Source organism: Vicugna pacos, chromosome 9 (genome assembly GCF_048564905.1).
Source record: "Vicugna pacos chromosome 9, VicPac4, whole genome shotgun sequence".
In the NCBI taxonomy this organism is placed as follows: Eukaryota; Metazoa; Chordata; class Mammalia; order Artiodactyla; family Camelidae; genus Vicugna; species Vicugna pacos.
The window spans coordinates 12,456,287-12,471,395 of record NC_132995.1 but is presented as its reverse complement, the minus strand read 5'-3'; the positions used below and the strand labels follow the sequence as shown (position 1 = coordinate 12,471,395).

General features: G+C 53.2%; 1 protein-coding gene and 1 long non-coding RNA gene across 7 annotated transcripts in view; one reads left to right on the top strand and one right to left on the bottom strand.

Annotated features, from left to right (window-relative positions):
* Nucleotides 1-4: 4 nt before the first annotated feature.
* On the bottom strand, nt 5-14,259 carry HNRNPL (heterogeneous nuclear ribonucleoprotein L). Of its 5 annotated transcripts, none has more exons than XM_006215052.4 (13): nt 14,206-14,259; nt 9,686-9,804; nt 8,862-9,099; nt 8,664-8,749; nt 7,545-7,641; nt 7,386-7,458; nt 3,960-4,031; nt 3,568-3,848; nt 2,383-2,504; nt 1,874-2,075; nt 1,136-1,193; nt 936-1,031; nt 5-376 (listed from the first exon to the last, which is right to left on the bottom strand). In XM_006215052.4, the coding sequence occupies exons 3-13, from the start codon at nt 9,084-9,086 to the stop codon at nt 318-320; spliced, it is 1,371 nt and encodes a 456-aa protein (XP_006215114.1). In that variant the 5' UTR covers nt 9,087-9,099; nt 9,686-9,804; nt 14,206-14,259; the 3' UTR covers nt 5-317. The 5 variants fall into 5 exon arrangements, with proteins under 5 accessions (XP_006215114.1, XP_072823221.1, XP_072823223.1 ...); XM_072967120.1 differs by lacking the exon at nt 14,206-14,259 and adding an exon at nt 11,674-12,196; XM_072967122.1 differs by having other exon boundaries at nt 3,568-4,031; nt 14,206-14,234.
* Nucleotides 12,316-15,109, top strand: part of LOC140698082 (uncharacterized) — a 14,903-nt gene continuing 12,109 nt past the window's right edge. The window contains exons 1-2 of one of the 2 annotated variants that reach the window (XR_012075524.1): nt 12,316-12,491; nt 14,918-15,006. This is a non-coding gene — a long non-coding RNA (uncharacterized lncRNA). Of the gene's footprint in view, nt 12,492-13,951; nt 14,824-14,917; nt 15,007-15,109 lie in introns of those variants that run through there. The other variant, XR_012075523.1, reaches the window with a different exon arrangement.

Genomic DNA, 15,109 nt, shown 5'->3' with positions numbered 1-15,109 from the left:
AAAGTGCTATTTATTTTCCAAACAATTTTATTGAAATGTGCCAAGAGTACATGGGCAGCACAAATATATGAACAGGAAAAAAAAATCACATGTACAGTAATTTTTAAAAAGTGAAGGTTAATCTTGGGAGATGCCAGTTCCCCTTCCCCTCCCCCTTCAGACTTCCAGGATTTCCATTATGGTTAAGCTTCTACTAACCTAGCATTAAAAAAAGGAATACAGGAACATTTGCAAAAAAAAAAAAAAAAAGGGAAAAAAACAGCATAAAGGAAATAAAATGTTTTCCTGCTCAGATGGGACTCTTCATAGGCACCTAATTAGGAGGCGTGCTGAGCGGTGGAGAAACACAACTTCAGGGTGTAAGGGTATGGCCCATCTGCAAAAGAGGAGAGAGGTGTGATTGGGCCCCTCACTGGAGGTTCCCCCCACCCAGTTCCTCTGGTTTTGCCCAGCTCCGTTTTTCCGCAGTTCAATTGCAAGGGGGTAACTGGTCACTGCCAGTTTTGTTTCGAGATTCAAAACCAAGGCAAATACACAAGGCTTTTCTCCTTCTCTTCCTCTGGTCCCCCCGGAGGATCCCATTTAGGCCTGCCCAGGAACTGGGTGGGCAAGTGTTACCTGCTGGCTAGTACAGCCCCCTTCCTGGGTACTATGTGAGCCGGCCTCTGACGCACAGAGAATGTCAGCTCCCGGGAGAACAAGCCTGAGCAACTCCCAAGCTGGCAGAGTGGGTGGTACAAGCAGCCAGCCTGGCCCTCCCATGGGGAACAAACATCAGGCTGCTCTCCTGGCGACCAGGTCCCACCTGCCTGTGTCAGCTACAATGAGAAAACCTCTGGGGCCCTATCTTGATGGCAGGAAGGATGGCTCTAGCTTAAAGCAAGCCAACCTATCAGGCCACAACGGGGGTGACCGCAGGACACACAGATACTCACTTGGGTTTTTCATCTGGTAATGGTTCAGGAAGCCCAGAGTCTCCAGGGCATCGCTCTTGGACTCCCACTCCAGCAGCCCAGAAGAGCTGCGCTCACCTGATGGGAAAACAAAGGTTTTAGATTGATCTGGGCAGGAATCAGGGAGCCGCCCATCTATAATTCAGGAATAGGGGAGGAGGGCAGGGAAGCTGACTGCTCACTTTTGCCTGTGAACACTTTCACAGAAGATGGCCGCTTCACTCCCAGCTCATCGCAGATCTGCAACACAGACAATGAATGAGTGCCGCATGGCGGAATGCAGACTACAACTGAGTGGGTTTTTCTGGACAGTTTGTAAACTTTTATCACACACTCTAAGGTGTCCCTGTGACCCCCCAGAAGGTTGAGAAGCATCACTTGTAACTATTATATTGTCAAAACCCAGGAAACTGCTTTTTACATTTCTTCAGCTGTTATTTGGGAGCTGTGTTGGCCCTGGGTAAATGTTTACTGAACCCAGGAGCAACATCTCAGGTCAGACTAAGGCCCAAAGTCCAACTCTGCAGTCAGACTTCCTCCCTACCCCCAGGCTGCCCTGGTTCCCTCCAATAGCACCTTAACAGGACCCTCCCTTCTGATGTTATCTAGGCACAAGAGGGCTTGACAGCACTGATGCTTTGAGACTGGACTCCAATTACCATTCTATCACCAAGACAGAGAGGAGGAAATCTTCCACAACAAATGAGCAGCCATCCTAGCTTGTCAAAAATGCAGGCTGCATGGCAAATGCCACTGCTGCTAGAAGCGCGGGGCCATTCTGAGCCTGTCTCGATCCCTGCTGTGTCCCTAGCACCCAGCTCAGGGCCAGCAGAGCAGACACTCAATAACTATTTCTTACAAACTAAACTGAATGGCTTCCTCAGATGGCTGTGCTGAGGGAGGGACTCCATGGCACTTACCTCGAAGAAATTCTCTTCAGTCACCTCCAGAGGGGCGTTGAAGAAGTGCAGCACGTTGCTAGGGTGCTGGATGCGGTTCTTGGCTGCCTGCTCTGGAGTGGAGAACCGGTTGTTCCTCGATTCACTGAAGTCTTTGTAACTGGAGGACCCGTCTTCTAGCCCGTATGACTGACCGGGCATGATGGCTGGTTGCTTGGAGACACTGTAGGAGGGAAGGGGAGCCCTCCATCAGACCTCCAGCTGTCCCCCACACCATGGTGGCTTCCTCTCTTGATAGGCCTCGGGGAGGGGAGCATCTGCTCCACAGCTGAGGACAGACTGACACTTTCTCCCACTGCTTCAGAAAAGCACCAGGGAGCACACCCACCACACCCAACACCAGCCTGGACAAGCACCTGGCTGCACTGTGCTCCTCTGCTGAAACCTGTCCTAAGTGGGCCCCCTTCCCCTCGCCTTCTCTCCTCAGTCCCTCTCCAACCCACCCGAGCCCACAGAGACCGGGCACCTACCAGACATTCAGCCTCTGCCCAAACATGAAGTTGTTGTTGAGGTGGGTGATGGCCCGGTCCACAGCATAGCCGTCAGCCATCTCCACCATGGCGGCCCCTGGCTTGCTTTTCATGAATTTCACCTTGAGGAGAGCAGCCGTGGTCAGTATCACTGCCCAGCTGCCAGAGACCTCTCCTCCTGCCCCTTCTAAGTGAGTTAAAAGCAAGTGAACTCCTGCTCTGCATCTAGGTTTCCATGTCCTCACTTCTGAACAGGGAATCAGGAGAAAAGAGAAGCTTGCATGGCTCACAGCAAGTGCTCAGCCCACGTCGGGCAGCAGAGATGAGGTACTGCTTTCCTAACTAAGACATTATCTACGAGAGGGTCATTTAATGAAGCACAACAGAAAAGCAGGTATAGTGGGGGATAAAAGCAGCTATTTCTATCAATGTCTGTTACAGACATATGTACAGATTCTGAGTCACGATCACATGGGTTGTTATAAAAATATTAAAAAGGAGTGTCGGCTCTGATGTAACTCTGAGTCCTGCTTCCACATAAAGGCATGCGAGCCTGGCAGAGTTACCTGCTCCCCACCATGCTTTCATTTCCCCTGCTTATCTCAAGGATTCTTCCAATAATTAAACAATTTACAACATGTAAAGTGCTTTTAACAGTGTCTGGCAGAGGAAGAACCCCTGACATGTACAAGCTGCTACTATTATTGAGCCAAGCCAGGGGCTGCAAACTCAAAGGCTTCCAGGATCCAGATGGGTATGACAGAAGCAAGAATCACCCAGTCTGAGGTGGACAATCACCAGGCAGCCCCATCCCCAAGCAAGGCAGGAAGGCCCAGTGTTGCCAAATCAATGCAAGTGTTCCAGAAAAAACCCTTACACATATTTTACTAAGATGGGTAAATTTTATAAGTCATAATGCTTATGTTCAGTATCAGTACCTATGTGATAGTCTTGGCTCTTAAACACGGAAAATTTAAAAAACAAATCAAACAACCACACATACAGTGAAGACCAAACAAAATCTGTCTGCAGCCAGTCATCTAATTAAGCAAGTTACCCTCTCTTGACCAGCCTGCTCCTAAAGAGGCTCCTTTCCCATCCTGGCTCACTGGGGGCCAGAAGGTCAAGGCGTCCCCTGGGCCTGCCAGGTCTACAAGGAAAGCAGTGGACCTAGCGGCAGCTCACCTTCTCCACATTGCCATATAAGCAGAAGACATTGAAGACCCGGTCACAGTTCATCTTAGATTGATCCAAGCCATAGACCATGAGCACAGGGCTGTCGGCGTGGGGGCCATACTCGGGTGGTGGGGGAGGGGGTGGGGGGTGCCCATACTGGGGGCCGTAGCGACTTGGGCCCCGGCGGTGACCCCCCACTGGTGGGCCCATCCTTCTCCCTTCGTAGTGAGGTGGGGGGGGCCCGTAGCCCTCATCATGGTAATGGCTGTGGTACCCACCGTGGGGCCCTCCTGGGGGGTGGGAAGGAAAGAGAGGGAGGACGGGTGAGAATTTGCGCGTCGGACGGCGGGCAGGGGCACATGAGCCACGGGAGTCCACGGAGGGGAACCCCCTGCCCTCACCATATTCTGCGGGGTGATCTCCCAGGAGAGGGGGCTGCCTCTGGCGTTTGTTAGGGTTGCTGCCAGGGTCACCTGTAGACAGAGAATATAGTTAGAGCCTAGCCTGGAAAAAGGGACATCTCTCTCCCTCCTGACTAGAAGCTAACCTCAATGTCCCTCAACTCCTGCAAGCCCAGGAACTGGCCCTTCCTTCCTCACGAGGGCTGCTGGGGCCTCCTTCCTGTGGCCAGACCCAGGGTGGGCATGAAGCCCAAGCTTCAAGGCTGGAATTTCCTGGTCTCCCCCCACCCATTCCAAACAGGCTGCTTTCTGTTCTCTGAAGGATGAGGCCTGATTCTGGGCCTCTCACCTTGCCTAGGCTCTGGCAGGAATCCCAGCTCTTGGGCGCTTTGGGCAACTTGCAACTACTATGGAAGATGATATGGGGACCAGGGACAGCTTTCTAAAATAACTCCCAATGAAAGGAGAGGATTTAACAGGCAGAAAGTGACCTCGGGAAGGGCAGAAAGATAAAACTGGGTCCACGAAGCCCCAAGGTTCTAGGAAGTCTAGGCCCTACTCTCTAGGTCTCTTCTTTCTCAGTCCCGGTCCCAATCACCCTCCACCCAGACGTCCAACCCGAGGAGAGGGACTGTAGGAGAGGACAAACAGGGCAACATCAGAATCCGTTCAAATGAGCAGTCATGTACAAGGCATCAACATTCTCAGACCCGGACAATGGCGCAGATCCACCCCCGCCCCGACCCCAGCTGCAGTGCAGAAATCACTACCATTAACTTAGCACTTGAGTGGCAGACACTGTGCTAAGCACTTTACAGACAGACATCACCGGTTCTTAAAATTCCTCACAACAACCCTATGAGGTAGGTACTATTTCACCCCGTTTTACAGATAAGAAAACTGAACAGTTAACTTTTAACTGAGCCGTTAAAAGACACTTTGGCCCAAGGTCACAGAGCAAGTTAGCGGCTGAGCCGAGATTTGAACCCAGGCCTGGCTGACTCCAAAACTCAGGGCTCAGGAACAATGCCCTTTCCTGCCACCCGGCCTGGGTTTTGTTTTTCAACAGTCATTACAAAGATGGAAAAGGGCTACTTACAGCAGAAGTACAGAGTACAATGTCCATTTGTCACAAAAAACAAATCTGTATTTTCTCTTACCATTGGACGCTTCAACAGTGAGTTAGCACAGTTCTGAAAGATGGCGTCCCATCAAACATACACTGCGACCCTGCATCACATGGTTTTACAGTCATAAATACAAGTCACGGTACACATCCGCTACAACTTTTTTTTTTAATTGCTTTAAAAGTCAATGCTTTGATTAAATCAAAATGGCTCACAGATGTTCTGTCCTCAGAAGATATCAGAAAAGTGGAAAATAAACATGTATGCAGTGGGTAGTGTCCCTCCGTGTTGTCACCTCCTCACATTGTGTGCTGCAGTGCGGTGCTTCTGGCTGTGTAGCGCTCCGTGTGCGTGTCTCCTGGTTATGAGGTGTGCCAGTGGCCCCACTATGCCCGCGCTTTTGGCCTTGGGAGCGCGCCCAGTTACCCGCCAGCCGGTAACTGTGTACCTCTGAGCTGTTTGGCTGTCTGGTTTTAGGTCTGTTTTGGTTTTTTGATTTTGTTGTTGTTGTTGCTGTGGTTTTGTTTTGGTTTTTTTTTTTTTGGTTTCTGATCTCCAGTTGGTGCAGATTATGTTGGCAGCCGGTGACTGCAGAAAAAATAAAAATATCAAAACAGAAAAAAAAAAGGCCCTCCCCAAAGCAAAGGACTTAAAAACAAAGAACAAAAAAACCAAACCCACATGGCGAGGAATGGAGAGGATCCTATTGTCTTGGAGGCCCATGGAATCTACTTCAGTCTATGAAACGTTCTCCGAAAAGAGCGCCGCTGGCTGGCTGGGAGAGCTCTGTTCTCTGTGTTTCCTACTTCTGTGTACATTTTCGGGTTCAAGTTTGCTTGGATTTTGACTTTTTTTTTTAATGTTTAATAAGAAAGCAGTGTCTGCTGCCATGTTGCGTCTCTTTCTCTCTTTGTCTCTGTCTGTCTCTGTCTCTGTGCTTGTAGTTGTTCCTTGGAGCGCGGTGTGGTGTTCTTGATGTAGTGAGCTCAAGTCTGCGGCTGTTTCTGGGGACGTGGTGGAGGCTGCATGTTCTGTTCTCTCCAGGAAGAGCTAGTGGTTTCTACCCTGTGTGTTGGTGACCAATGTGCAGAGGCAGAGCCGCTGAAGTCTGGTTCCCAAGGGGGTGGCGAAGCACCGCCCTCACTCCAGGTCACCTCATCAGCTCTCGTTTTTTGACCCCCAGCCCGGGGGCGGCCAAAGCTGAGAGGCATCAAAACCAATGCATAGCCAGCCCCTGCACTAGCCCCTGCCGGTCTGCACATCTTCTATTTATGTTCCTTGGAGAAGAAATGGTTGGTTGCCATGTTTCTGTTAGCAGTCATGTAATGCCATTGCCCGCTCTGGTACATTCACTGGTCACCAATTTGCCTCTGACCTCTGGAGGGGGCAGCCAGCCCCACAGCGCCCATTTTGAGGGTCCTGGGTAAGAGTCTAGCCCACCCTGCCCACTGCTTCCCAGCTGCAAGGGTGAGCAAGACAGGCCTGCCTAGGAACGAGAGGCCTCTGGCTTCCCAGGGCCTGTGAGATGTCATCAACCAGCCTCCTCCCTCAGCCCATGGCCTAGTCCGACGTATCAGACCAAGACAGAAACAGAGATGGACGGTCTTGCTGAGGGGGTGCCGCTGTTTTTCAAAGGCAATCCTCCACCTCTCCCTCCTATCCAAGGCAAACCATTCTTGACAGGTTCTAGGAAGAGGGCTGTCCGTTTGGGCCCCCTGCAGAGATGATGCATCCCCTCTACAAGTGAGGTGAGGCTTGTCCGCCCTGTCGCAATCCAGGGTGTCTCACCTCCACAAGGTCAGCTTGCTCAAAGGCTCTGCTGCAAGGGCCCGGGAGCCCTCATCACCTCCCCAACCTGTCCCCGCAAACAAGCAGCCCCTCTCAATAGTGGAGAGCAAACGGACCACACCTGGCCCAGTGAGAACGGAGAGTCAGTGACCCTAAGCAGGCTCCTAGAAGGGAAGCAGCAAAACCCTTCTGGGAGCTGCTACTGGTTTAGAAGCCATCGCCACGCCCTGTGCTCAGTGAGGCCCGGCTCCCCACCCTGCCCAGACCTCTGCCTTGATGGTGCACCCTCGGCCGCAAAGGGGGCCACAAGCAGCAGCTGGGACCTACTGAGGCCCCTCATTCACCCTCTCCCACTGGAGTGTCTTTTCCAAGAGCTGACCCCAAGGCCCTCCCATGTCCACAGGGAGCCCAATGGCATTACATAACCCTGATCCCAGGTCTATGAAGTGCACTAGTCAAGTGAAGGCAAGGCGGGTGGGTGTGTTTAGAACAAAGTGGCCGTCAGGATTACCTTGTCCACTGAGGTTGGGGTTTGTATAGTCCCAAGTATCCTGATCGTTCTTGAACACGTTCAAGCGTGTAGGCTGCAGGGACAAGACAAAGCTTGAGATCAGCCAGGCCCTAGGCTCCCCTGGGAAGCTGACAAGAGGCAGCCATTTCCCAGACCCACCTTCGCATATTCGATCTTCAGAGTGCAACAGCCCGAGTAGATGTCAGCCCCATTGAGCGAGGCCTTGGCCCGCTGAGCACTCTGCACAGAGTCAAATGTGAGTAAAGTTAAGGAAAGTCTTATTCCAAAAGCTCTCTGCAAAGAGCTTCCAAGTTGTCCCAGAGAGGAATGAGGGTGGAAAGGTAGCACCCAAAAACTGTTTCAGGTGGGCTCCAGGATTAGTTCACTGACCACAGCCACTCCTATGGAGACAGCTGGAGTGCTGCCCTGGGTGAGCAGGCACTGGCCAGAGATCCCCCCTGACCTGTACTCCCACTGCCACCAGCACAGGGGTGGCAGGCACCTTCTCCTTTAGCCCGATCCTCTCTCTCTCATGCTGTGTAAGCCTGAACTGAGATGTCAACAAGATTATACTCCTGCCCCAATAATCCACCAGTGGCTTCCCACTGCACTCTGACCCAAGCTTCACCCCACATCCAGGACGCTCTACCAATCCCTCCCAACATCTTAAACCTCTCCCCTAGTCAACTACTCTTCAGTTGTCAGGATGTCTGCCTTCTCCAACACTAAGATCCTGCTCATCTAAGGACCTTACCTTTGCAGAGGCGGGTTCCTCAGCCTGAATATGTCCCTACTTTCTCATGGAAACAGAGTATCACCTCCTCAGAGATGGTCCCAGATCCCCTGTAAACTACCCCCCCGTATCTCCAAGTGCCGTTCTTTCCCTTCACTTTAAACTCTGCACTTTCACACCACAGTTGACCCTTGAACACAAGGTGCTACATGTGCGCATGTTTATTAGGGGTGCCAACCCTCTGTGCAGTTGAAAAATCCAAGTATTCAAACAACCACAGATGGTATAGCACTATACTACACATTTAGAAAGTGAAATCCACGTGTTAAATGGACCCATGAAATTCAAATCCACCTTGTTCAAGAGTCAACTGTTTACGTTTGATTAGCTGTTTATTAACCATCCTTCCCATCATGCCATGGGCTCTATGAAGACACCCGGCATGTGGCAGGCATTCAACAGACACATGCTGGTTCAAAGTATGGACCCGGCTGAACCCTGTGACACCCCACCCCAAATAAAACTCACTTCCCAGCAAAGGATATTCCACCATGGCCTGGACTCCATTCTTCCGGAAAATGACAATTCTCTGAACAGGGCCACAAGGATTACAGATAGTGTAAAGAACATCCTGTGAAAGCAAAGACGGACAAGATGAAGGAGCACTTGCAGGTCAGACTGGCTCAGGGAAAAAAGGAAGGAGGGGATTTCATAGAAGAACCCAAATACCCATTGGCACGCACCGTTGTAATGGAATAGATGGGGTTCAGGATGGTAAAGAGAAGTACACTGTTGACGCTCCGGGAGTCATCAGAGTCCCCGGGGCGGGAGATCTTCTGGCTGGTAGAGTAATTGACAAAAGCTGGGTGGCCGGCAATGTAGATCTGGTTGTCAGCTGCGTAGTTCACAGCGTTGCAAGCCCCCAACACATCTTCAAACTCCACCAATGCTTGTCTCTTTTTAGGCATTACCACCACATAGCTGGCAGAGAGAACAAAGATTGCAGTCTTCTCAGGGTGATGAAAACAAGAGTCAGAGGGCAGCCTCAGTCTTCTGTGAGCTGACCCTTCTCTGGCCTCTGGACTTCTCTGTGCCCTAGCATGGTTTCCTGACCTGAACACCCCTTGCCGTAAGTAGCACAACAGGCAAAAGAGGTGTGTGCAGCTTTGACCTCACCTTCTTTGGGAAGCCTTCCTCTCCAAGCCCTCACCTGAGTCATAGCCTCCCCAAGACTCCTGGGTTCCCCTATCACAGTGCTGACCACTCTGAGCAGGCAACTGTCTGAGAGGAGTCAGGGTAGTTGTGTCCACTACTGTATTCTCTTTACCCAGTGTATGTCAAATACTCAAAACTACAGGGCAGAGAAAGAAAGGAAGGAGGAAAAAAAACCACAGAACTTCCTGTAACCGACCCAAAGTACGATGGCTAACCCTAGGAGTAGAGGAGCCCCAGGACCTAGCTAAAGGATCCCAGACCGAAATGGCCAAATCACTTCCAACAAGAAATCCAGTGACACATAGGACACCAAGAAGTTGAACACCCAACCCCTGACCTCTAAGCTGAATACCTGATGGGTCCAAATTCCTGCAAGGCCTCCACAAGGTCAGCTTCCACCACACCGTCAATCAGGCCCCTGATGTGGACAACTGGGGAGGCAGGGGTTTTGTGCGGGTCATCGTAGTTCTCCTAAGAAAAGGAAGCAAAAGCAAGATCTCATCGTCTGCTGTAGAAGATAGTGGCCCACTGGCCTCTGTGCTGTTGGGAACCCAGTCAGATATAATACCTGAGTGTCACCCAGGAAGGACATACAGGGCAGCAATTCAATCATTCACCCCCAAAAGACTCTGGGCTAGCAGACCAGAGGACCAGGCAAGTCCCATCTTACGTTTCTCTTCCCACTGGTCAAGAAAATGTGGGAAAAGAGTGGCTTGGAGGGGATACCACTGGCAGTGAGGGCTCAAACAATTCTCTGCTGCAGTCCGAACCAGAACATTTCCTTTGCAAACACCCCAGCTTCTTTGCCCTTTCCCTAGTGGAGGAAGCTACCATCACCGCCCAACCAAGCACTGCTGCTCCCACCACTCATACCCCAGGTCTAGCAGGTGCCTCAGAAGCTGTGGCAGCCAGGATAGTCTTGACTGCCTCCAGTCTTCAATTACCTTCCCACCAAAATCTGTGTTGGAAAAACACTACTTAGGTCAGACTTAAAGAAAAACTAAGCAAGGAAAATCTTTCAGAAAAAAACAGAAACTCCAACCCGTATCACTAAAAACCAAGATAGTTCTCTTCTCAGGGGACTATCTTTCCACCCACAGACAGCAGCCTCTGGGAATCAAAAGGAAAGTAAACTTTCTCAACCTCTCATGGGCTCTGAGCCCAGCCTACAGACTGAGAACCACCACGCAGAAGACCATGGTGGGGGGCAGAGTTGGATTCTATTTCAGGAATGAACCACACAAACCACACGGGGCACATCTGCCTGATGATTACCAGCTCAGTGATCTGGAGTTCCACAGCCGTGAGTTGTAACCCCAGCCCCTTCTGGCACTAGTTATATGACCTAGACGATTCTACCTCACCTCTGTAAGTAGGGAATAACATCATTCCCCATCTCATACAGGAGTATTAATTCAATTAAAATACTTTTAAGATGCGTGCAACAAGGCCTGGCATGGATTAAAATGGCAATAAATCAGTTACAGAGCGCGGCTAAACCCTGAAAAACTCTGCAAACGGCTTAACAGTAAAGGACTTCGGGAACCTTTAGAGAGGAGGGAATGGGCTCCAAGCCAGAAGTAACAACTGGTAGTCTTTTCGGTGTAGGAGACTAAAGAGGCTGAATCCCTTCCAAGATACCCACCCCCTGGGAACATTTTGGTTCATCAAACCGACTGCACCCAGTTAACCCCCGGAAATGGTAAGCAAACTCGTGATGACTCCCAAGCTTGGCTCAATCTCCAAACAGATAAAAAACCCTTTCACAAGACTTTCTTCCGGTTTTCAATGCCCACGAAAATGGGGGACTAGTCTGGCGAAGTATCTTCAAGTAAAACAATTTCTGTATTGAAACAAACCATGACGCTACGAAGATTTAACAGCGATCGAACAAAATTCCCCACTCAGGGGCGGAAAAGGCCACCACCCACCCGTTCCCGCTCACGCGGTGGCCCCCCCCAAGGCCAACCGCCCACGAGGCCCGGGCAGGACAAGTGCGCCTGCGCATGGGGCCAGAGAAGAAAACGAGAAAGGAAAAAAGCCCGGCCGCGGGCCCGGCCCCTACTTGCAGCCCGCGGCGCCTGCGCAGTGCGCCACCCGCAGCGCGAGCAGTTTCCTTCGCCCCCCCCAACACCCGGCTCTGAGTAGCGCGCACGCGCAAGCGCCTGTCCTCGCGCAAACCCCGCCATTTGCCCAACGCCTGCCCCTCCTCCACCCCGTCCAAGACGCAAGGGCCTGGGCGCGTGCGCACAGGCCCCTATACCCAAAATAAATACCCTCAAGGTGGAAAATTTCCCCTCCCTTCCCGGCTGTCTCCAGCGCCTAGGGCCCTGGCCTCACCCCGCCGCCGCCGCCCGCCGCCCCGGCTCCTCCACCGCCGCCGCCACCGCCTCCATGCTGGTCGCCGGCGTTGTCAGTCTTGAGCCGCTTAGGGGCCCGGCCGCCCTCGCTGCCGCCGCCGTAGTAGCGGCCACCGCCGCCTCCGCCGCCCGCCGCCGCCATCTTCACCATCGCTCCGGACCGCCGCCGCTGCTCGTCCGGCTGCTGCCTCTGCTCCAGCCGCCGACGCCGCTTCTCCGCCCGGGGCAGCAGCCTCCGCGACATGGCGGCGCAGAACCCGCCTCCCCCCGCCTCTCATTGGGGGAGGGACACGCCCGTCACCCGCCGCCCCCACCCGATAGGGGGAGCCACTGGTCCCGCCGCGGGGGGAGGGGAAGCCTCCGCACGCCTTGCACGCCTATTGGGTAAAGTCCATGCCGTTCTGCGGGAGTGCCCGCCCTCGTTTGTCTGGGACACTTCTTATAGGCGAGCGCTTTCTGCCAGTCATTTCGCCGATCCCGCCGCTTTAAAATAAACTTCAACTTGATAGGTCGGATTTCTGGCACTGCCTGGCCCTCTTAGGAGTACCTGATTGGAGCGGCTCTCCCCACTGTCCTGAAAACCCTGCCTCCTTCCCACTTTCATTGGTTTTCTCGCTAATCCATCAAACCGAAAACCCTTAGTCTTCCAGTCATAGCGACTACCTTCCGGCGCTCCTCCGCAAGAAGACAAGGAAGCACCTCCCCTTTGGCTTTCTACACTGGTTACTGCAGATGTCCATCCTCTGCATCTCCACCCGATTAGTCAAAGGAGAGTGGAAAGAGTCCTCTCTCCAGACGGTAAGACCACTGGTTGTCCTTGATTGGCTGAAAAAGGGGAGCCCCTCCCAGGCCCGTTGGCGCTCTTTAGCGCAGCCTAGCAAAGGATCGGAGGCTAAAACGCACGCGCGAATATGCTTTAAGGCGCCTACGGAGGCGGGGAGATCCTCCGAAGGAGCGAAGGTCTGCAGTACCTTGAGATTTGTTGAGTAACTGCAGTGAGCAGCGCCCGAAGGGTAGACCAAGTTAGAGGGACAACTACCAGTGCAGCTCTGTCCCCACCATTATATCCTATTCCTCTCCATCTCTAACCTTCACAATACCAGAGGAATTTTTCTTTTAACCCAGGCGGACCCTTTCCCTCACTACAAAACCATTCGCTGCTGCCGACTATCTTCTGACCCTTTCCAGTTCACGAGCGTCCTTTCACCACTCCATCTCTAAATTCAGCCACAATAACTCCTTTGAGTTTGCAGAAAGGGAAGGATCTTTCGCGCACCTCTCAATCTTTGCCCAGGCAGGCCCTTCCACCCAGAATACTTTTTTCACTACCCCTCCTGCCGGAACTAAGGAATAAATTTCGTCCGTGCTCAGTTCACTGAAAAGCATTCCTGGCCCCTACCAGCCCTGACACTCCGGCTTCCCCCATGATAACCCCTGATCACTCAACCAATGGTTTTCACGCGACAGCCCTTACTACCCTGAGTTGTCACAGTTTGGTAACTGTCTCTTCCCGTAGCGTGGAAGTCCTGGGTGGGCAAGGGAGCGGTAGTCCCTGTCTAGGCCTTAGTGAGATTGACAAGCTCCCGGCACAGTGCTAGCACTCTGTATGTAAAGGAGAGTAGTTATGGTGTTCTAAGTTTCCGGCGGGCCCTTGTTCCCGTCAAGGCGGGTACGCCCACTCCACCCAGAATATCCTCAGTCTCTAGGGTCCAACGACACCCAATAGCCAGAACCTGGGGGCGGGGCCGGGGGCTGACGTAGGATCCCGCCCTAAGGGCTCTAACGTTACGGGGCAGCCTGCTGGGGGCACGCTGCGTTTAAAAAGTGAAGAGAGTCGTGGGAAATGCGGGGGATGCCCCCGAGATGCTCTGGGAACCTTTCCACTCGGGTGAAAAGGGATTCCTGAGATAGAAGTCCTCGTGGAAACTAAGTTTGAAGTGGGGTCAGTGGCACTAAGAGAATGGGACTGGCCTGGTAGGTCCGCGGGTTTGGGGAGATGAGAAAGTTAAGGGTGGGCTGATAGAGATCTAAATCAGCTCTCCATTAGCCGGAGAAGGTCCAAAGAGGGCAGCAGAGCGGAGACTGGGGGTCGGCGCAGCGCCTCCAACACGTGATCGGTGCGACAGTAGCAAGGCGGGGCGGGTCCCACTGAAGGGCGGGGTCGCGAGGTCCGGACGTCAGAGAAATGCGGTGGGGGGAGGGGGAGAGAGGGGCCCCTCCCCGCCCCGCCCCCGCGCCCGGCCCCGACGCCCCTCGCGCCGGCGCGAGCCGACAGGACGCGGCGGAACCGTCTCCCGCGCTGCACGTTCCGGGCCGCTTACCTGCCCAAGCATGCCCAAGACGGGCGACCGGGCGGCCCCGTTATCTGCACCTCAGTGCGCCCGGCCTCAGCCCCTCCCCCCACTCCTTGCGCTCCGGCCGCGGCGGCGGCGGCGGCGGCGGCGGGGCGGCGCCTCCTGAGGATCGCCCCCAACCCCGCACCCCTCCCCAGCCTCTCGCCCCCAGCCCCTACCAGTTCGGCGGCGAGCCTGACCGGCCGTCCGAGATCGAAAAGAGAGCAGACACTGGGAAGTTTTGGGGGAGGGAGGGGCGGGCCTTAAAGGGACCACGACCTCTTTCCAGCCCGGAAAAAAAATGTAGGGGGTTGTTGGGGGTAGACCGAGAGTTGCTCCGCGTTTGAATGGAGGAGACCACGCGAAAAAGGAATGAGAAGACTCCGCGTCCCTTTTCCCTAAACCCCCTCCACACCCGCCCCCATCCTTCTCAGAAAGTCGCGCAGTTGTTTGGGAATCATACCTCATTACTCCTGGTCTGCCAAGTGTTCTGTCGGTTGAGGTAAATGTTGGGCTGCACATTGCTTAGATGGAGAAATGGGCTCAGGGGACGCAAGCGACCAACCCAGGATCCCACAGCTTGTAAGTGGAATAGCAGGATTCCTCTGCCACCAAAGACTCATAACCAATGCACTGCTGTGCCTGTTATGGTTATGGCAGCTGCAATATCCCTTGGAAGTGAGCATGGGCCGTGGGGTCAGACTGCCAGCGTTCAAATATGGAGGCTTCACCTACTAGTTCTGTGGCCTTGGAAAGTGAGTTGCCATCCTGGAGCCTGTTTCCTCATCCAGTAGGAGGTTGGTAATAGCACATTCCTCGCTGGCTGGTCTCGAGAGGTACTGAGAATGTCCAGAAGCGGAGGGGAACCCCAGGTCTATCTCTGTTTCACAGATGGGGTACAGCTGAGGACCAAAGACGGGAAAGACCGGCTGAAATTCACCAGAGCTGGGCAGCCTCTGAAAAAGCAAGTCCTTCCCTCCGTAAGCATAATCTGACCATTGTGGGCCCAACTAAATCCATCCCTAACCCTTTCTACTTGTTCTCTACCTGGCAAAAACACTGGTTTTCCTTCTGCTCATCAAA